Raw genomic sequence first — 22242 nt, 5'->3', positions numbered from 1 at the left:
GATAACGGACTACAACCACGCCTACTTTCCATATAGCACAATATAACTAAATTTGGGGGTAATTTATTGACGATTTCATCGAATAGTGGTTGTTTATTTCTTTCGTAACATTTTGAACAGAGTCTTTCCAGCACCTGAATAAATTTCCCGGTTTTAGATCATGGCAGGTTGCAAGAGTATAAAATGTTCGGTTACACCCGTACTTAGCGCTTCCTTACATGTTTTTGCTGTTTTCTTCCATGTCATTTGGAGAGTGTTTGCACGCGAATTTGCGTGTGGCGCTGCCGTTGTTGCTCACGCTTATCACCAAGTCGCCAAATATGCTAACTATTTTTATCTCAGTGTATGCATAAATATATATATATGTATATGTACATGTATATCTTTATAACGGAGCTCCAAAGTTGTATAAAGCAAACAGTCATGAGAAATAGTGGCGTCTAAATTAACCGGTAGACAAACTAAACTAACTGTACTGCGAATAATGGTAAATAACGAAACCGTATTGTACTTAAGATAACAGTGATTTAATAAAAGCCCATAAACAAATAGTTTCAATCAACAAGACAATAGATTTTCCTAAATACATACTTAGCTCCAGAAGACTACAGATCGTTGGAAGGCAGTTTCATCTGCGAACGAAGACGACAACATTAAGTACTGGTGGTAAAAGAGTAACTAAAAACCCGACCTTTTAAGTCGTAATTTCCACATAAACTCAACAAACGACATATTTGCAACCCATTGGGCTTTTATTAAGGTTCTACAGCGAAATAGCTGCAACCTCTAACTCCAAAATGCACATCCTTCGAGTAAATGCTTTCAAAATAAAGACTAGCACCAACAGGCTATTGGTTCCATGCGACTTTAAGTCTTCCTTACTTCCTTCACAAAACCACATGGGAATGTGGGCAATGAAAATTATATGTACGCCAAGTGGTTGAAAGAAAAAATTTGCATCTGCAAAAAATAGCCGACGACATGGCGCAATCGGCTACTTGTTAGCATGGCAATTATACGCGTGTTTTAATTGAGCGCTCATTTAATGGGTGTACACGCGATGTCCCAAGGGTGTACTAAGACAAATCCACAGAAATTTTTATGTGAATAAACATATGAAATTACGTCAGTTTGCCAGAGGCTATTGACCGAGCTTCCGGCCACGTAGTAGGTACGGATGTGTCGAACGAAGCGTTCATGTTGCTTTGGTTTATATATTTAAAGATTTTGGTGAATATTTACAAGGTCGTTCGCATAGAACCCTCGCTATTTGTAGCACTTAGAGTTGAGATTCACTTCGAACAGAGCTGCAGATGCTTCCTAGCTTACTAAGTGTCTTCAAATGATAGATCTGCCAGTTGCAATACTCTTATCCACTACCTAAATGAAATATCATATGACTTCAGTTTCCAAAAGTGATGCCACAGTTCGTTTAAATATCGATGGGCTAAAGAAGAAATGTAAAAATATTGTACAAACATTATCTAATTTCCTGACTTCTTCTGAACTGCGGACGATTCCATATATCTCCAAAACTTTTCAAGCTGCATTTACCAAATTTGTTCAGAACGAATCTCTTTAGTACCATTTCCAACACTGTAAAAATTGATGAAATCGGTAGATAACTCCGTTCAATCTCTACATTACGGAAATATTTTCGGGATTCCAGGTCTAAAACGATCGAAAACCACTGAGTTCACTCGCTGTTAGAAATACAGCAAAACCTTTTAAGGTTGTAAGATTTAACGCGCTTGAATGAGATCCTGAACTGGTTTACGGATGAGTAAAAAAACTAGAACGAAGGCTCTTACTGCGATGACAAGTCAAGACAAGCTTTTAAACAGTTATCACAAAGGTCGTTTTTCTGGAATTTCACCGGGCAAGACGTAAGTATATCAGGACAAGGTATGTTAATGGTGATAAGATAAAAATAAGGATAAAATAAGTTCAACAGGAGACGGTAAAGCAGGTTAGGTGACGAAGAAAAATGCGATCGATTGTTGTTGTAGCGGCAGAATTTTGCCGAGTTGACAGTACTTGACCGGATAAAAAAATCTTATTCGTTCCGGTTATGTAGACCCGACTGTCTTGGGATCGGTAGAAGACTTCTATAATAGCATTCTAAGGATTCAACCCAATGTAAGTTTCAAGTAAGCGCTTCAAGCGCGTAGAAACTGGCATCCGATAAGAAGCTATATAAGTTATTATGCTAACCAGGTCAGGCTATTTAACTCCAGAAAAAAATTGCTGGTCCAACACAGAAGTTTGCAAAAATCTAGATTTGAAAACTAACGGAACTACTATGAAAACGTAAAGAAACATCTTCAAGAATACTTAAAGAACTTGAAGAATACATTGGACACTGCTCTAGAAACGGTGGGAAACTATACTTCCGGGAAATTGTAAGTAAGGTCCCCAGAAGTGGAGTACAAGTGGAACTCGGTTGGATAAAGGCGACTTTTTCGAAGTAATTGACAGAGTTTCAAGGAATGTTTGGAGAATTTAAAAATATCGTGTATCAATTTTATTCATTTTAATCAGAAGCTCCAACGACCCTTTGTTTCATCACATGTTCTTATATGTAAACTAACCTTTCTGCTAAACAGACACCGAAGAATTTCGAACCAGAACTGAAGTAATATCTGATTTGAACTTGTACCACAATAGATTTAGAGCTTCATTTCGCTTTTGCTTTGCATCACATTCATCTCACCGTTACAGCTAGCGCAACAGTGCAACATTTTATGCAGCTCACCACATTGAACACATTACTGAGCACTTTAGCTACATCTGTGCAATGTAAGCGGCCAAAAGCTTCTATTGCAGTCTCAATTTATTCCCACTCCCGAAATTAGACGCATACATGCTATTAGCAACAACAGTATCCATGCCATCTTCATCAAGCAGAATTGATATGCTCTAACCATCCGCCGCACACATTTTGCTGTCCAACTGTTTGTCAGTTTCGCTGTCAGCTTGCCCAGAGCCAGCTCAACGGCGTAGTAGTTAAAATCTCAATGGAGTACTGTGAGCTCAATAGGCACAGAAAGGACATACAAACAGATGTATATACTCTTATACACATATAATCATAGCAGGATTCAAGTGCCGAGTAGCTGACGAAACACAAATCCAACAGTCGAGGGAGGATGTAGGAGCTGATGCAACGCTTGGTTGAAAGCACGGCCTTATACACGGAGGACTTTATATATACATTTGTAGGTATGGACATAGACATAAATAGTGTGCTCTGTAACTCCAACTTAATGAACGTGAAGAGCTACAATGCGGTAACCATACACTACTAAGTATTTATGAATACTATACAAGGCAGTTTGTATGGCTTGAGGCCTCTCCATATCCCTGCAACAAACTATTCGTTAATTTTATGACTTCATTTTGCTTTTAGCAGTTGAAGTGCATGAACTTTGCTATATTTTAGCTATCTTCTACTTCTCCTTATGGTTGTCTCACTTTCTTGCGTCACGACGATGCATATAAATTGATCCGCTTTTGCAATTTTGCAGCTTCTTCTTTTCGGCTCAGCCAACCAGTTGCAGCCATTCCTCTATAAGGTCAAACAAAATGGCGAATTTAATAATTCAAAATGTAATCCGTGCTAAGTTCGTTGCATTGCATTCGTTGCTGCTTAGGTTATGCAACAGAAGCTCTGGGGTTAAACCGTCAATTAGTGCTTAATAATTAAGCTTGCAGCGAGAGTCAAAGCAGGATATTTAGACAATTATGTGAATTATGCGAGTAATTATGAATGATTATGTAGTAATGATGAGCAATAAAACTACGAAGTCACAAAATTATGTTGTGATGTTAAAATTTATGGAATTAATGGATCTCGTCTCGTCTCGTTGTCTGGATCTGAATTCGAAATAAAGTTAATCTAGGAACATACAGAAGTCTCCTATAATTAGATATTTCATACCAGATATTAGTGCTTAGTATGGCTATACTCTGAGTGTGAGTGATATCGATAACTCGTTACTTTTGACAAATAACGAGTAGTATAAGAAGTAGAAAAAAGAGGCATTGTTTTTGCATCGAATTGAAGGTTATCGTGAAAATATTTGGAATAATCTGATCCGATTTAGGTCAAATATACATCGTTTTTCCATTACTTCTTCGAGTTTTTGCAGGTAATTTCAGAGAAATTCTTTCGCAGAAACCCTGTCATAGGATTTCTAGTCCCCATTTTGAAAAAATTGGATTGGTAGGATTCCACAAGCTTCTCTTGAGGCGAATTTTTCAACAGCAAACTCATTCGTCATAGTCTGAAACCGGTAGCAATCTCTTGGTACGCTTTCCGGACTGAAAGATGGATGCATAAGAACCTACCAACTAAGGTTCTCGTGGCGGGCCACTATCAATGTACAGTTAACTGTTCCAACGACAGTCGGGTCTAAGTAACCGGAACGGACTCGGATTTTTATCCGAATGAGGTTCGTTTTTAAAGCATGTTCTAACAACACCGAACCAAGAAATCACAAAACTGTGTCAACAATTTTTTAGTTTGAAATCTTATCTTTTTAAAGCCATAAGGTCTAACCCGATCATACTTTTACAACAGAACACTTGAGCCATTTATTGGTGAAGTCAAGGAGATCTATATTTTTAATAAATCGAGAAGTACATATATAAAGAAATAAAATTACTTTAGTCTACCGTAGATTTCTACAACCTCTAGCTGTGTCGTTAAATCGAGATAAGCCCTCAAAAGAAAAATATAAATGGAAATTTCTTGTCTCCGACTTTTGGCTGAAAATGCAATGGAATATAGAAGAAAAATTACTATAATGTAGAAGCGGGCTAATATGGTTCCATTATGGGATCATATACATACGATCCTAGGATATTCGCGTAGTCATGTAGTGCAGAGTACGTAAGTACTAAGTAGTGGGAGATTTAAAAAGCAGGCAGACTTTGCACATTTTATCCTGAAGATCAATACAAACGATCTCTGGAGTTTCGAAAACTGCCACAACCAGAAGTTAGAAGCCAAAAGAAGAAGCTATAAGATGGTCATCACCAAGAAAGTAAGATATACCGAATTGCGAAAAATAAGAGTTGCTGAAATCACAATTTTGAGTTTCCAAAATCATCGTGATTTAGTTAGGAAATTCATTAAGGGGTCCCGGTGGTCTAGAATTTTCAAAAACTCGATAGTATAGTCCTTTAAGAATATACTGTAAAATTTTTGGGATATTCACATTATTTTAGCTTTTGCAGCTGTTTTAGCAGGTAGCGCGCGGTCGAGAGGCTCAATGAATAGATGCTTTGTACGTCATTTATCTCAAAACTACTTTTTTCGGCGTGCCGTTTATGAAAAAAAAACTATCCATCCGAATCAGTTGAAATTTTAATATGGTGTTTATAAGATCAAAATCTATCGCTGGAACTACGATCAAATTTTAATTTTAAGAACTTCGATTTTTTTTTCGATCTAAAACTGGTCCAAAAATAGCTGTTTTCAGAATCTGAATTTAATTTTCAATTTTTTTTTTGGTTGTAGTTCCAGCGATAGCTGCACTCCTACTGATTAGTAATTTATTTGGTTTTTATGTTTTAGATGTTCTGAAGAGTCAAAATCAACAACGGCACCGGGAGTCATTTTTTAAGATAGCTTTTTTTGGACGCCATTTTTAATATTGTTAAAATTGTTTTTTATTTAACAAAAAAATATTTTTATACTTTTCCTAAGTGTACAAATAAACTGTAAAAAATTTAAATCGATTGCTCTTTTTTTAAACCTTAAAAAATATCCAGAAAACACCCTTAATTTGAGCGTTCTAGACCACCGGGACCCCATAAGTCTTTATAAGTACGCAAAAAAATCGAATATATAGAGATAGGAATGTCCTGAGCAAACCTGAATTTATTGGAGTAAAAATGCTTAGACTCTAGTTTAAAATAGCTTCCGGCTCATTTAAGGTTAAGTGTAAGAAAAGCTCCGATTAGTTATCGGAATTGATTTTATTGCTCCATAGCTTATGCAGCTGACATTAAAATTCGAGTAGCAACAAAAAGCCTGATGAATAGCAGCGTGTAAATGTGTTACGAGTATACCCGCCTCAGTAAGCTTAAGCGCATCAAAAAATTTAGTTGGAAATTTTATTTGCGCAAACAAATTGCAAGGTTATCAAATAATGATTTAATCCTATTTTAATTGAGTTCATCAGCGTGTTTTGTGGCTTCTAATAATGCCATAAAGTGCTTGCACTGAGATAAGAGAGGGAAAGTTTAAGAAGCTGCAAGCATAGGGAGAAAAGGCAGGTTTCATTGAAAGGAGATTTTCATTATTTGGATAGGGATTTTTACATTCAAAATTTGGGCTAAAAATTAGTTAAAATCTTTCTTTAAATGAAAATGAAATATTTAAATTTCCATAAAGCAAAAAAAACAAATATAATAAATAAAACATTGAACCTTAAAATTGCAATCAATAGCATAAACTTCCAGGCACACCAGATTATTTCGTAATTGAAATCAAGTGCGGAAGGGGAATGAAATTTACAACAAAAAAAAATATGGCAAAAATGTGCTTCCACTTGGCGCTTGAGGCTGCGTGAAGCGTTCACGTCCCCCTTTTTCGCCACTGAATTTTGCATTGTTTTAATATTCAGTTTCGCGCCACACAGCTATCCTCGAGGCGTTGTTGAAAATCCAAAAGAAAATTGTGAATGAAAATATTCGTAACTTTGGAAAAGCTTGCCGAAGGCGGCGGCCATAATTGTGCAGCGATAAAATGTCCCGTCGTCAGAATGTGAAAACGCACAAACATGACGGCGAGGCAATGTTTCACAATATGCGCGGGAATGATTTTTACAATTTTTGGATGAAAAATAAATAAATAAATGAATACAAAATAGAGTTGTAAAGCTCAACAAATATTTTGGAAATTGGAATTTGACAGTAAAAATCTTTCAAGGCATGACAATAAAACAAGTTGCGGATTCAACTGATTGCGGTGAGGAAAGGAAGGCAAAATAAATTAATAAAATTTAAATCTATGTATATAAACCTGAAATTTATGACAAAGAAAAAGAGTATATAGTAAGTTTTCGGGACTAAAAAAGAAAAAATACACATGTTTTGAAAAAACTTCTAAATTCAAATTTTGAAAAAGGCGAAACGAACAAACAACTGGTACAAATTGCAAAGAGTGACATAAGTATGCATGCGGTTATAACAATTTACTACGGTATCCACCTTCTCCCTTGCCTCAGACTATACTGGTTGGGTGGTTCCAATTATATATATAAAAAAATAAAGAAAGAAACACAGAATATATGTAGCTCAAGGACACTGACCAGAGAAATGGTGAATTGAACACAGGTTTAGAAATAATTGTCATTATTTATCAGCATGTAAAAGTAATTGATATTTTTTTATTCTTATAGAGTGAACTTTCAGATTCCAATTAAGACCATTTTTATGCGACTTTAGTTAAGAGGTCATCTTCAAAAATGTTATGCCATTTCACTGCTGGTTCCAATTGAAGATTTTTGGTCTCAGAGAATGGAGCTCAACGATAGAGAGCTAATTAGTGGCGTATCGAACGCAGCTATAGAAATTATTGTCTTTATTTAACGGTTTTTAGACTTTGTGGGAGTTTTTGTACAGTGAAGTTTCCGATTCCAAGTAAGAATTCACTAAATTTTAGCTAAAGTCGAGGTGAGGTATAACTATGAAAAATATTAGATTATAGGATAAGATATTCGCTAACATTTCTCAGTTCACGGAGTCTAAACATTTTTCATACGAAACCCAAGGCGACAGTTTTTATACCAATTAGCCGCATGAATTGGAATGCGATTTACAACTTATTACTTAGGTAATCTGTAGATCGAAAACGGTCATCCGTGATTATTAGAACTCAGATTAGACCTATTAGCACATCGACTTATGACCAGTTACTGAACGTGTTTATTGTAGATGCTGAGTAAACCCCTCGAAATAAGTATGCAAATGACTACGGATAATCTTAGGACACAAAAAGCAGTAAACTACCTTGGGGTAAGACTAACCCTCTGGGTACAAATACAGCACGCCGCAGGAAAGGCAGTGAAAATCACCTCTCAACTTAGCAGGCTAATGACCAACATAGGGGCTCCAGCCAAAAAAAAGAGAAAGCTCTTAATGTCGACGACAATCAGCGTTCTACGGATTGTACGAAATTGAGATCTGCCCAGATGTGTTAAAAAGAAAAACCGGCGTGGCCAGAGTGCACCGCACCGCAGCCCTCACCTACCGAATAGATTCAGGCGATGCAAAATTAGTTATAACCGATAATTTTGCTACGCAGCAAAAAGTGGGCACGGATGCCGGTGCGCATATGTACTAAATGTCTCAATGAGAAAAATGGAACGTCACCCTCAAGTAATGCGTACGTGGTTCCAGGGTGGGCGACGGTTCCTTAGAGGGGCGTTTTTATTGACCTGCAAGTGGCACATACCGTTGCTGTGACGACAGCACTGACGATGCGGAAGGCATTCACCTCCTTAACCACAAAAAAAATATATAGTAGATGCCCATGAACATTATCTGTGTTACAAACATTATCAGAAGGGAGACATTGTTAGATTTTGAAATCAATTTCCAAAAAAAAAACAATCATAAACTTCTATATCCTGCAATTTCAACTTCCGCAAACAGTTTGAGTTGTCTTGTGTCAATCTGAGTACGCCTAGTTGTTGAATTTACCAGGTTAAAGTCTTAATCATTCGGCAACTTTGTATCTTCTTCACAAACATGTTTAGGGGGAAGAGAGGAATCCGGAACCTCGGGATCATTCTAGTGAATTGTTTGGAAAAAATTCTAAATTGTTGCAGAGCACCGTGACTCTTTGAGAACTCCAGACCCGGGAGCAATTATCTACGGGATATCCTCCTCTCCTCTCGGCCACTGAAAACGCTTTTACTTACAACTGCCTCGTCGATACAGCTTCTTTCATATGTGTTGTCGATAACAATAATTAATCTTTAAAAAATCTGAGCACTTTGCAACAACAACAATAACAACAGGGGCTCAAATCGTTTCGAGTGCGATAAAGATAGAAAAAATTATATACTGTACTATTATTTGACCGAAGTAAAGTGGAAACCAGCGCCATTTGAGCTGATTGATTCCGTGTGCTACAAATTTTTCGGTAACTCAATTTAATAGAAATGACTTCATTTAAAGAATGGATGCAATTTACTAGTGTTCAGTTTAATTTAAATTGTTTAAAGAACACTTTAAATGAGTTGTATATAAATATATTTAGTTTAGGTAAATATTCCTAAATCAAAAGACTGGTAAGCTGATTGAATACATGGAAAACTAAATTGAATAAAATTTAGTTAATTGAGATGCACAATAATTGAATTAAATTGAAAGTTGAAAGCGCCAATTAGCTTTGCACTCACCCTCCGCCATCTCATACACCCTTATAAAGCCGAATACCAACGCTGGTTATGAAAACGAACAAGCTCACACTTGTAGCTCAAAGTCGAGCACTTGTCTTTAGATGCTATTTTATTGTCATGGGAAAATGTAAACAATGAACGAAGAACGTAGAACAACAAAATTATGAACTGAGGCGACGGCTGGCACATTGTTGCCAAGCTGACGGAACACAAAAGGAAATTACTACAATAAAACTAGAAACAACAGCACCTAGTGCGGGCTGTTGGGCCAAGTGGCCCTAAATCAATATTAAATTTGTTACTGCGCAGCAACAGCGCTGGAGGAGGAGAGCGGTTGGCGGACACGACTATGAAAATATGCGGGCTAGTTTTGAGAGCATTTTCTTTGAAATATTCGCGTAGCTCAGGGCGATACAAAGGTGGATATGCCTGAAAAATATGCTGAAATTCTTTTAGATGTACGGTATTTTGCAATCTACCGCTACATGGCAGTTGACAACAAACAAAAGAAAGAGCGGGAAAAAGTGAAATTTATGAGCACAAAAAGTTATAAAAAATATTTACGCTTCAATGATAAAAAGAAACCGGAATTGATGTCGAGAACAAAGCTCATGAAGAAAGGAAAATCATCACGGTGTAGCATACCTTTGGGAGCAGCGGGCGAACGTGTACACCTTTATAAGCGTGTGCAGGACTTTTTTTCTTAACTTTCTGCTATTATTTATTTTGGGACTCTGAGACTTACGCTGCTTGTTATGAAATCGCTGAAAAATGGCAGCGATTAACGATAAGTTCAAGGGTTCAGCGCTGCAATCAAGCGAGCTCCCAAAGTGCTGCGCTGTATCGGTGGCAAGCGCTGTTAAGCGGTTCAGCAGGTGTTGTTAAAGATTATATAATACAAGATATGTGTGGAATTACACGTGGGATAGAAATTGTAATTGAGTTCGTTTTTATCTACTAAAGTAAATACATTTCAGGTAGGATACAGTTTTTATTGTTAACGAATGCGTGTAACTTATTTACATTTTGTACTGCGCTTTTCAATGAAAATATTCCATACTTTAGTAGGAAGTGTACTTAGTTACTTTCGTAAGTGTTTTCTGGTAATATATTATGGGAGATCACTAGGCATTTGCTTGACAAACAGGTAAACGCAATCCAGTATTTATGCAAACCAGATCTAATTGCGGTGAAATTGAAAATTTTGTGCTTCGTTAAGCTTTTTGTCGCAGATTTGTGTGTTTGAATATTTACAATATTTATAATGGCTGGTAGAATTAAATTATAACCAAAGAAATCTTGCATATAAATATTTTATAGATGCAATAAATATTTTTTCTATTATTTGGAAGACTACAGGGCAGGTATGAGCAATAAAAAACTACTGATGAGCATTATGATTCTTAGTCAGTGCGCGCCAAAATGTAGGCAATGCAGTATAGCATAATCACAATTGCCGGATAAGACTATGTTTTTGCACTCTGTTCAACTTTCTTGTCAACGATTCTCCTTTATGACAACTAAACTCCTAAAGTTTGAGCGTGGAGAGATGTCGATCGACAATATGATTAAATTATAAAATAAATCGGGCAGAGAATTATTTTTGTTTGTTTTTGAAAACTTTCAACTTTCGTTACTCACTTATTAAAATTTTGTTTATTATTGTCTTTGAAAACAAGTTACGACTGCTTCGTTCAACCCCGATACAGCCACCTTCAGGTCATTAGATTTGTGGAGCAATAAATTTCTCGCATATGTAAAAAGAAATGAGCAAATAAATGTAGTCTACATTTTGGCGCTATGAAAGAAATATATAGAGAAAGCCAAAACAAACTTATTTTGGACTTAAGGGGTTACGTGGGTTTCGTCGGGTAAAAACAGACTTTTTCAAAAAAAAATTTTCTCATATAAGAAATGAAATATTTTATTACAGTTTTTTTAATATTACAAGCATACACTATTAAAACAGAAATTCTGAAATTTTTGTAAAAAAAAAATATTTTAAATTCGGCCATTGCGACGTCTTTTCCGAATGGCAGGATAACTGCTTACAGAGTCATCCAAAGTGGAACAAAAATAAATTTTTGGGAGGCATTTAAAAGAAATTAAAATTTCAGTGAATATATTGCGATATTTTTCTTCATATAGTTATAAGCATAAAAAAACCTTCGTCCAAATTTTAAGAAATTGTCATTCAAAGACCTGTGGTAAAATTTCTTGAACATAGATTCAGTAGTTCTCGAGAAATCTTGTCAACCGTTTTCAAAAACACAGTTTCGAGAAAAACGTGTTTAAGGACGGCCTACTTAGCCTAACTAGCCTCGAACGCGCAAGTTTTCAAGACTATATCTCCGAAACTATCACTCGGATCAACTTGAAAATGTAGGACAATATTCTAGAGGTGTTGTAGAATTGAATAAGAGAATAAAAAAAATCGATTTTTTGAAACCCGTCAACCCATGTAGCCCCTTATACATTAATACAATCTGCTAATGGCAATTATTGCATTGCGAAAAGTGGGTTGTAGCAAAAAATCAATTAATAATATGAGACATAAATCCATCCATATTAAGCCAGACTTATACTTAATCTTCGGAGATTGCCCTCTCGCCTTGCGCAATAATCCATGTCAAATTTTGTAAACATATCTCGTCAACTAAAAAAGTTTTCACACAAGGACTGGACTCAGTTTCTAGGGCAGTTATGTATATGCGATAGTGGTCCGATTTGAGCAATTTCTTTGGAGATTATACCGTTGCCTTGGACAATAATCCATGCAAAATTTCAAAGCTGCAATTTATTACCAACCCCTGCTTTTTCAAATAATTTTGCTCTAAAAGGTTGGACATTTTGAAAAATATTGATTTTACTCATACGCCATGGCTAACGTGCATGAAATTCAGCTAATATGATTATACTTTGCCACTTAGTACAGGACTCTCCTACATTAAATCTACTTTCAACTCGCCTGCTAGGCAATGCATAATTTATAGCTGCGGACTTCCTCAGAGGAATACACGCAACGGTGGTGCAAACATACAAATATGTATAGAAGAGAAATTTCAAAATCGACGGGCATATGGATGAGCAGGCAGAGTATTTGTAAATGCAAAAGGAATGATACAAAAAGCAAAAACGAAACTAAGCGCAATAAACCGGAAGCTTGTATATTAAATTACCCAGAGACATGCAATATTCTGGAGTTAAGATTCGCTTGGGCGGCTGTGGCAGAAGGGGCGTAAAATTAAAAATTAAATTTGGAAAAATAGAAATGTAGACAAATACCTAGATGGGGATGTGCTTGAGAATTAGCTGATAGAAATTAGCTACAACAATTGTTGTGGAATATTCTGAAGAAAATCTAATTTTGACTAACTTAACTTTATTTCGAAAGCTCAACATGCGCAGCCTCAAGTGGTGATATAATGAATTTCCAAGTTCATGAGAATTGCCAACCACTCATTGCTAGGCTACGACGATTTGTGGAAAACCCACTTTGGGATCGTTATAGAAACTTGTTGACTAACGTTAAGAGTTTAAAATTTACAACAAGAATAATGAACTTGATAGCTTTCCTCAGACTATGTTCGCTTTGTGCAACTTTTATCAGCTGTACATTTCGGCACCATTTCGTTCCGTAAGCCAGAACGTCATGGGATCAGTTTTAAGTTATGTTAGGCGATTTGACTTTTTATCTTTATGACGTTGACAGTGACAGATCGCCTTTACCAAGGGCGGGGAGTTCACTACATTTAACTTCCGACTGAGCTAGAATAGTCTAGCAGTTGGTAAAGTCACGTGAAACCCATTCATTCAGTAGTAAAACAGAAGGAGACAGAGGAGCTAGAATTGGCAATAATTCTACGAGAGAATTTCTAAGAGTCTAGGCGATGCAAAAAAAATATTTCTGGAAAGAACGGAAAATACTGTAAACAGATACACAGAAAGTATCGTAATGATATCCTGGAAGACAAATCATTTCAAGCTGGCGGATAACCATTTTAATAAACATGAAGAAGGTTACTGCACTCAGCTTAGCTTGAAAAGAATTAAACTGAGTTAGAAATGGCGATAAAGTGCTAACGTATAATCTATGTAAAAAAAGAGCTCCAGCGAAATCTCCCCAAAGCGCGATCTCGGCCAAGCACTGACTTCGTGAGCACAATAAAAACTCTTCACACAAATCGACGACAGAAATGACTGAAATGAGAAAAAATCATAAATTTTTCTTCAAAACAAATGACTGCAGACGTTAAGTGAGTGGGGTTTTTTCAATGCTACCGTATATCAGTGAGCTTGGTCCTTAGAGAGTCTCCACAAACTGTTTAAATTTTCACTCAAAAGTTACTGCAAAAAAGATTGTTTTTCGTGAGCGAATGAAATTCATTTGCGAAATTAAAATTGATACGACCGAGCTATGAGTCTGCCTCAGCATTTGTCGCATTTCTATTTGCCGCGAAAGAGGTCAAGGCACCCCTAGTGAGCTTCATGAGTTTGTAGCATTTGTAGAAGACTTCAAACGAAGCTACTTGAAAACTGTGCGCAATTCTGTCGAAATTAATCAGACAGGGAAGACTCTATTTCAGAGTTCTGTACGAGAGCTGGATCAAAAAAGAGTTTGCAGTGCTGTAAAGTGGATCTGATGAAGGATAGCTCTTAATTAAAAGCTTAAGTTTATCAGACTAACAAAATGATGTCTGCGCAATTTTATAATGGAGGTTATGTAGCGTTTACAATGAAGGGTTTTTGTAGAATTGCAGATTTTTAGAATTTGGAGTAGATATTCACCGTTTTTGAGAGAGAAAGATAGAAAGGGAAAGAAGGAGAAAGGAAGACAGAGAGGAAGAGAGGAAAAGAGCGAGGGAGATAAGTAGAGAAAGACTTTGTCATGTTCTGTAGCTCTTGTCATTTACGAGATATATACAAAAAAATGCGAATTTCGTGGAAAAATCAGGTTTAGAGCCCCGTACTACCTCGCCGGTGTGAGTTTCGACTTTGTCGCAATGGGCACTTTTGTAGAATGTTCAATTCTGAGGAATATGTGTCTAAAATCAAAGCGATAAAATGTCTCTGGGCTATAGAAATTTAAAGACAAAAAAAAAAATTTTAAATGCCTCGGTCCAGTCGTTAATGTTAATATTAAGGGCTCAAATTTTCAGGGATTTTTTTTAAGGGTATTTCCAAGGAAAATTCATAATGGGATTGAAAAAAAATGAATAATTCAAAACAAAAACAAAACACCCTAATGTATATACATAGTTCACTTTAGCAGTGCTCCAGTAATTCCAGGAACATGTAACTGCATCCATATGTTAAGCAGCGTACTGCATGTAAGTTAGCTCATGCGTAAATTAATCCCCAATTTATTTTGCTTATCAACTCTTACGGCTTTGCCTGTCATCAGGAGCTGCCTTAAATCACAAGCACAATCTTCACTGTAAGCGTAATTAAGTGGTATGAATTATTTCTTATTAGCGCGTGTATTATAATTAATTGTTGATTATAGAGGCAGAGCAGATAAGCAAATAGATTTCAGTGCTCGCCTCCACTCACACATATACATACATACGGCACATACGAGTTCAAGGGTAAAGAAATGTGAGCCGGTGAATTGAAGCGCAGTAATAGCTGGTAGACGAAGAAGAGATTACTCTTACCGTCAGTATTTAATCAAATGTGTTGCTTAATTTACTAATACCCACGTACATGAAGGATTAATTACAGAGAACCGAACAAAAATGGAAGATTGCTAGTGACTACTTACTAGTCTAAATTGGAGAAGAGAGAAGTGGTTATAATACTTTTTAAGGAGAAAATATACATGCCCAGATATGTATATACACCATCTTTTGGAAGAGTATTCAACATTCAACGCAATCAAAATGAGTATTGACGAAAGCTGCTTCGAGCTGGTGTCGGCCCGGATATCGGTTTCCTAAAAATACCTGACTGTCATTTGAAGCGGATGTTCCAGCGGGTAAAGAAGATTATTGGTGCTATTTTCGGATATGTAGACTTCAGACTAAAGAAAAAAGAAATATCTGAGTGTCCGATTTTGTTATGACGACCAATAGATTTTTCTTCGCTTCATGACCAAAATACCAAATCCTTTAAGGCAATTATAAAATATTTGTATGAGAGGCTGAGCGAAGCTTTCTTTTCATAGGTGTCGCGCTTTTACTGCCTTACATTCCCGCTATCTCGGATTTGACCATCAAGCGCTTTCAATGTTATCACCTCAGATCGTATTAAACTTTTCATTATTATAAAATTGGAGGATGGAGCCAGGTGTAGAAGTTCACGCAAGTGAGTAAAGTTCTCTGAGCATCATTCAGTTGAGAGTGGCCAGAAACGATTCGTTTACATATGGCTCAAGCAGCTCACGACTTCCGGCCTTAGACCAAGTAACCTCTGGGTAGCCAAAAAATATCTGTTTGAAGGCGAGCTAAAGTGAGAACGCGAATCATACCTCCACAGAGTTGTGCGGCTTGAGACACGCCACGTAAAAAAACACCTCCAATGAAAAGAACAAAACAGCCTTCACGCTGTTGCAAACTCGGCTATAACCGCGTAAGTGGCGTCTACGCCAACAGCGATGGATAAGAAGAGGTTTTTGTCATAGCAAAAGGAAAAGTTCGAGACCCTAAAAAATACCAACGTGACGAGCTGAGTTGATTTAGCTATATCCGTCTGTCTGCCCGTTCGACTCTGTATACGCGAACTAGTCCCCCAGTTTTTGCGATATCGATCTGAATTTTTGTTTCTTTTCTCTACAAGAAAGTGCTCATTCGCAGGAACCGCTGATATTGGATCACTATAGCATATATATGTAGCTCCCATACGTACTCAACAATTGGAATCAAGTAAAAAGGCCACCGGTTCTGACGATAGGTCTTTGGTTAGGTTGACCAAACCGAATCCATTTTCAACTTCTACGGAAATCAGGGTTCAATTAGAGGGGTACCAAAGTATACAAATATCAGCGTGAACTCTACGAAGACGAGTGCAAGAAAATACATTAAATGACCGCTAATCAAGACGAAAAAATAATGTTTCGAGAAAAAATATTGAAAGTGAAAAAGCATTTGCCAAAGACCAACTCTGGAAGGATCCTAAATTCTTGATTTTGATAGTTTGGAGTTCAAATTCAACGTTTTCGGCAAACCATATGTAGGATTATATATGCAAGAACTTAACCCCAGGTACACTAAAAAAACTGTGAAACTTGGTGGGTCACCGGTGAAGGGTCGGGATTGCTTCGCGGTGTCAGTCGTTGGCCCGATTGTTAAAATACATGGGGGAAAATGAACAGCGAAATATACAAAGACATATTGGAGGACAATTTAGACGGTGACTATGTGGACAATTTAGCGTTGGTTTAAATTTTTCAACACGAAAACGACTCCACGCGCTGCTCTACTTCGATAAGTAGTCGAAATATTAAAATTATGGATTGGCCAACTCAAAGTCCGGACATAAATCCCATAGAAAATCTAAGGGGGATTATAAAAATTGCCGTAGCTGCACGAAAACCTCGATTCTTTTTGAGAAATAATACTGGCAGAGTGGAACAGAAAATGTCACGTTCAAATTGCTACTTTAGTCCAAGCAATGTCGAATCGATGTGCTGCAGTGCAATGTAGTAAAGGCTATCTAACTAAATATTAACTTTAGGTAAGGTAGAATTTCAAGAAAATTCTATATACTTGAAATATATTGAATATCGTGCAGTGATAAAGTTCTTATTTTTGGAAGGTTTGGCACCGAAAGAAATTCACGAACGAATACTAAAAGTGTATAATAATTGTTCACCTACAATTAGAACAGTAGAAAGATGGATTACTGAATTTAAACGTCGTCGTACAAGCCTTGAAGACGATCCACGTGAAGGACGTCCAAAAAGCGCAACAATACCAGACATCTTAGGCAAAATACAGGATATGGTTTTGGAAGATCGTCAATTGACTGAGAGAGATTTAGTAGAGGCATCTCAACATCTCATTAGGCAGTGTGAGCCATATTTTAAGTGAAGTTTTGGGTTTTAGAAAGCTGTGTGCACAAGGGGTGCCGCATTCGCTAACAATGGAACAAAAACATATTCGAATGCGACTTTCTCAGCAACATTTGGAGCGTTTTAAAAAGGATAAAGTGGATTTTGTGCGTCGATTCATCACTATGGATGAGACTTGGGTCTATCACCATGATCCTGAATCAAAACAAGATGCTAAAGAATGGTGCGAACTTGGTTGTTCGGCTTCGGAACGAGTTCGTGCAGGGAAATTGGCCAAGAAGGTTATGGCATCAGTTTTTTGGGATGCGAGAGGAATTTTGTTTGTGGACTACTTGCAAACTGGTAAAACAATTAATTCTGAATATTATTGCAACCTTTTGGACCAGTTGAAGGAAAAAATTCGTGAAAAAAGACCCGGTTTGCAGAAGAAAAAAAACCATTTTTCATTGGGACAATGCGCCGTGTCACAAGAGCCTTTTGACAATGGCTAAAATGCATGAATTACAGTTCGAATTGTTGGAGCATCCACGGTATTCACCAGATTTGGCGCCCAGCGACTTCCACTTGTTTCCAGAACTCAAAAAATGTATGTGTGGCAAGCGTTTTTCATCAAAAGAAGAGGTCATAACGGATGTTGAGGCGTATTTTGCAGACCTTCTGGATTCTCAGTTCAGGGATGGGATCCACAGATTGGAGGATCGTTGGAGCAAGTGTGCTAATGTTAAGGGAGATTATACTGAATAATAAAGTATATTTTGAATCATAAAATTGTGTTTTTCTTATCAAACGACAAAACTTATTAAACAAACTGGTATTCCCTTTTTGGACTGAATTAAAATTTCTTCGATTTTCCGTTAAAATTAAGTTTCACTTCTGTACTAAAAGAGTCAAGGCCACTTTTTCGTTCTATTAGTGGCGTGTCTTAATTTTATGAGGTGAAGTGTGTATGTATCATTATATCTCATTACTATACATAGGCAGACACTTACCTTCTCTGGCTTTCAAGTAGACCGTATTGGCCACAATATTCTCTAATTCCATTAGTTCCAGGTTGGCGGTTTTTTATTGTATCCTTTGGCCGGCTGGAAAAAAGATCTCTACACTGTCGGATATTGAGCGGCGGCTTGCACGTGTCGCGCCGCCTCAAGCACTGACTGGGCGTTGAAGTTAATTGTCCGGCACTTGCTCGGCCGCAAACTATGGCAGCTGTGTCTTTTAATGCTGTGAACACGTGCTTGAATGTGCGCGTGTCTGTGTGTGTGTTTCTTGACTAAGCAATAAAAGTGTGGCAATATTATTTGCTCGCAGCAAATTATTACGTTTACCGCTTGGCAACGCCGTGACTTTTATGTTTTGAATAAAATGTTTATTGCGACGCTGCGCACCAGTTATTGGTAGTTTGACGCCTCCAGTAATGGCGCGTGATTACATAACACCTTTACACATAGACGCCGCAAACATACACATACATATCTACGAAGTATATAAGCGCACACACACACAGTTAGTGCAGCGGAATGGTAAATATGTGCACAGCGCTGTCAGAAAGCCAACTAACGGTGCTCATAGATTGTCTGCCTGTCCGGCGGAGCAAATTGCCAAACGTTTTTGCCGGCTGTCGTTTGTAGCACTTGTGTTTCCGTTTCCGGTTGTTGTGCGTATGTACCGTTCGTTTGCCGAGCGTGCTTGGCGCGTTTTGGCGTACACGACCAAAAATCTCTGTTGCTAGGCGTCTTGGGCGTGTTCCACACTAAGCCTCACACACACACACAGGCGTACTTCCTGTCGCTCACTGACCACGCGGCGTAAACACGCACTTCCCGCCTTGCTTTTACGCTACGCAACTAATGCGAAAAACGCTGTAATTTCGTTGTTGTTGTTGTCGCTTTTGCTATTTTATTTATTGTAATTGGTGCTAGGTCGCCTCGCTCTGGCTCTGGCTGCATTTGTGTGTGTCCGTGTCCAGCGGAAAGTGCCGTTTCAATGGCTCGATATGTTTGCTTTATTATTATTGTTGTTGTTGCTGTAACGATTGGCGTCATTTAGTTTGCTAGCGATGCCAACTACAGCAACATGCCAACACAGAAGTAGGCTGGGCGATATTGTTTGTGCTGTTGCAGGCTTTCTATTGAGATTTTGTGTGCTTCTCTTTTGCTCAATCCTTAATATTTCTAATAATGTCTTGTGCTTTTTGTTGCCGTTTTTGTGCGAAAGTTGTTTATTGAAACTTCATTTGCCTTGAATCACCTTGGATCACTTTAACGGTTAGATATGGTTGGCAATTCTTGAAGGCGAAGATAATGATCAGCTGTAAAGTAAATAAATAAGCCAAAATTAGAATTTTTCTAGAAAAAAATTTAACTGTAATGCAATAAATATTTTATTCATTAACTACTAGTTGCCGACAAATAACATTAAGCTGTATTATTTGGTCACCTTATTTGCAGAAATGTAAAATTTTACTTATTATAAAAAGAATGATCTCCGCATATGCCGACTTTTCCTATAGGGATGATATTATATCTAAGTGTTACATAATATTCAAGTGCCAATGAGACAAAGAACCGTTCGAAGTAGTGAAAATATTGCTGCCGTTCAGGCAAGTGTTGCTGAAGACCGCAGTTTACCACAACCTGGTGGATTTGGTGAAAGGATTTGGGCTTGCATTCGTATAAAATTGTTCTCACTCAAGAACTGAATGCATTGGACTACCGTCAACGTCGTGAATTTGCTGATTTTCCCTTGCAATAACCTGAAAATTATCGATTTTTTAAGAAAATGTTCGATGATACTTTCATCCGAGTGGTGCGGTAAATAAACAAAACCGGCGATTCTGGTGCGAAGAAAACCAACAAATTATTTATGAACAACCATTACATTCACCGAAATTGAAGGTTTAGTATGGTTTTTGATCTGGTGGAAGCAGCTGTCCGTACTTCTTTCGGAATGAAGCTGACTACTATCAATGGAGAGCGGTATAGATCGATGATAACAAACTTTTTATAGCCGAAATTGGATGAACTTATTCCAGATCATTTCGCCACATTTTCAACTAATATCGTGCTGCAACCATCGCATTAGCCTGATTTACCTACCTGTAATTTCTGGCTATTCAGCAAAATCACATGACCACGCCGAGGACACCGTTTTGACTCAATTGCGGATATAAAAGCTGAATCGAAAAAGGCTCTTATGGACATTACGATGGAGGATTTTTCCAACTGCTGTGATGACTGGAAAATTCGTTGGCGTAGGTGTATTGCAGCGGGAGGAGATCACTTTGAAAGAGATGAAATGGACAAAATTCACCTTTCAATTTGATCACAGTAGTAAACCAGACTCTCTTCAAGCTTTGGAAGCCAATATTGAACGTAATCATTGTTGAAACTATTTTTGGAGCAAAACCTTTCAAAAATCTATGAATTTATTTTTACAAAAATATTATATTTAACTTTTTATCTTCGGTGTGATTTGGCAACCCTATTAGAAAACATACCAGCAATAAATTAAAACAACCAAGAGTTCATGCAGTTTCAAAACTAAAGTAAATTACTATTTCCTGTCGAAAACAAGAGCATTATCGAGAACTAACTGCAGTAATGCTCAACTTATTTGAACTTTTCCAATAACACCACAGAGGAGATATATTGCAATTTATGGCTGTTCATTTTATCAAAATAGTCTTAAGTTAAAGCAAATGCACAAGTTGAATACGCCGCTTTACTAGAAACGGCTGTGCAGCGGTGCACCGTGGCGTATGAGCAACTAACGCTTATTGGCCACAGTAATCGAGCGCACAAACCGCAATGGTCGCATAAAAAACTTACGTAGTAGTTGTGATAAACCGGTTATTGATGAGAAATAAACGAAGTGCAATGCGAGCGTGAGGCAGCGGTAAAGCAGAAATGTTCACGCTAAGTTATGGCTAAATTAAAAGGAAATGAGAACGTGCGTGTGTATGTATGGGATCAAATGTAGGAGATTGTGGTGGATTTACACATTCATGAATATAAATTTTAATATCGTATGAAACCGTTATGACAGTCTGTGCTTGCTCTTGGTAACTTTCTTGAAATGGTGATGATGAGCAACTTAAGGAATGAGTTTCACTTTAAAAGGAATGAGAAAGAAGCGATGCTAGATATGGACGTTTATGAATATTTTTGTGGTACAGAGTTAGCAATATGATTTTTTTCACTGTTTAAATTATTAAATTGACTAAAATTCACATAATATGTAAAAGGCAAAAAAAATATTTCAAATTTGAAAAACACAGGCTTAAAATGTTTTATTTAAAAAATGAGAGAAAAATTTAAAAAATAGCGAAATAAAGATTACGACTTACATATATGTATTAAGAGAGAGATATAGAGAAAATTTCCAAATTCACATAGTAAATGAAGAAAATGTTGCCTACATTTAGGGGTAATTATAAAAAATAGGTGGACTTAAAGATATACATATGTACTTTCTAGAATAGTTCTACAGTTTCTTGAGGGTGCATTGGAATACATACAGTAAAAAAAATAAATTTTCACATCAAATCGCTCTCAAAGCTATGACACAACTCTCCTGGGTGAAATCTATAATAATACATAGAATCCATTTACATATTAAAGACACTAAGTAGTTATGCTATTCTGCTAAAAATGTGCGAAAGAAAAGGAGACAGAGGAAAACGTTTACTCATCAGTGCAATTTCACAAGGCCCATAGTCTGTATATACACTACCAGTTCATCAGTTTTTGAGATATCAGTTCTGAAATTTCACTACAAGTCTTTTTATCACACAGTAGCTGACCGCTATCGGAT

The 22242-nt window shown here is 37.1% G+C and overlaps 1 protein-coding gene across 7 annotated transcripts in view; it reads right to left on the bottom strand.

Annotated features, from left to right (window-relative positions):
• LOC126751831 (G protein-coupled receptor kinase 2) overlaps positions 1-22242 on the bottom strand; it is a 252667-nt gene that overhangs the window by 144449 nt on the left and 85976 nt on the right. For all 7 annotated transcript variants that reach the window (XM_050462373.1, XM_050462372.1, XM_050462378.1 and 4 more), the window contains one exon: positions 18420-19738. In XM_050462373.1, coding sequence (XP_050318330.1) covers positions 18420-18471 — 52 coding nt within the window. In that variant the 5' untranslated portion in view covers positions 18472-19738. The remainder of the gene's footprint in view (positions 1-18419; positions 19739-22242) is intronic.

The sequence above is a fragment of the Bactrocera neohumeralis genome, chromosome 2 (genome assembly GCF_024586455.1).
Source record: "Bactrocera neohumeralis isolate Rockhampton chromosome 2, APGP_CSIRO_Bneo_wtdbg2-racon-allhic-juicebox.fasta_v2, whole genome shotgun sequence".
NCBI classification, from domain to species: domain Eukaryota; kingdom Metazoa; phylum Arthropoda; class Insecta; order Diptera; family Tephritidae; genus Bactrocera; species Bactrocera neohumeralis.
This window is presented reverse-complemented; position numbering and strand designations above follow the sequence as displayed.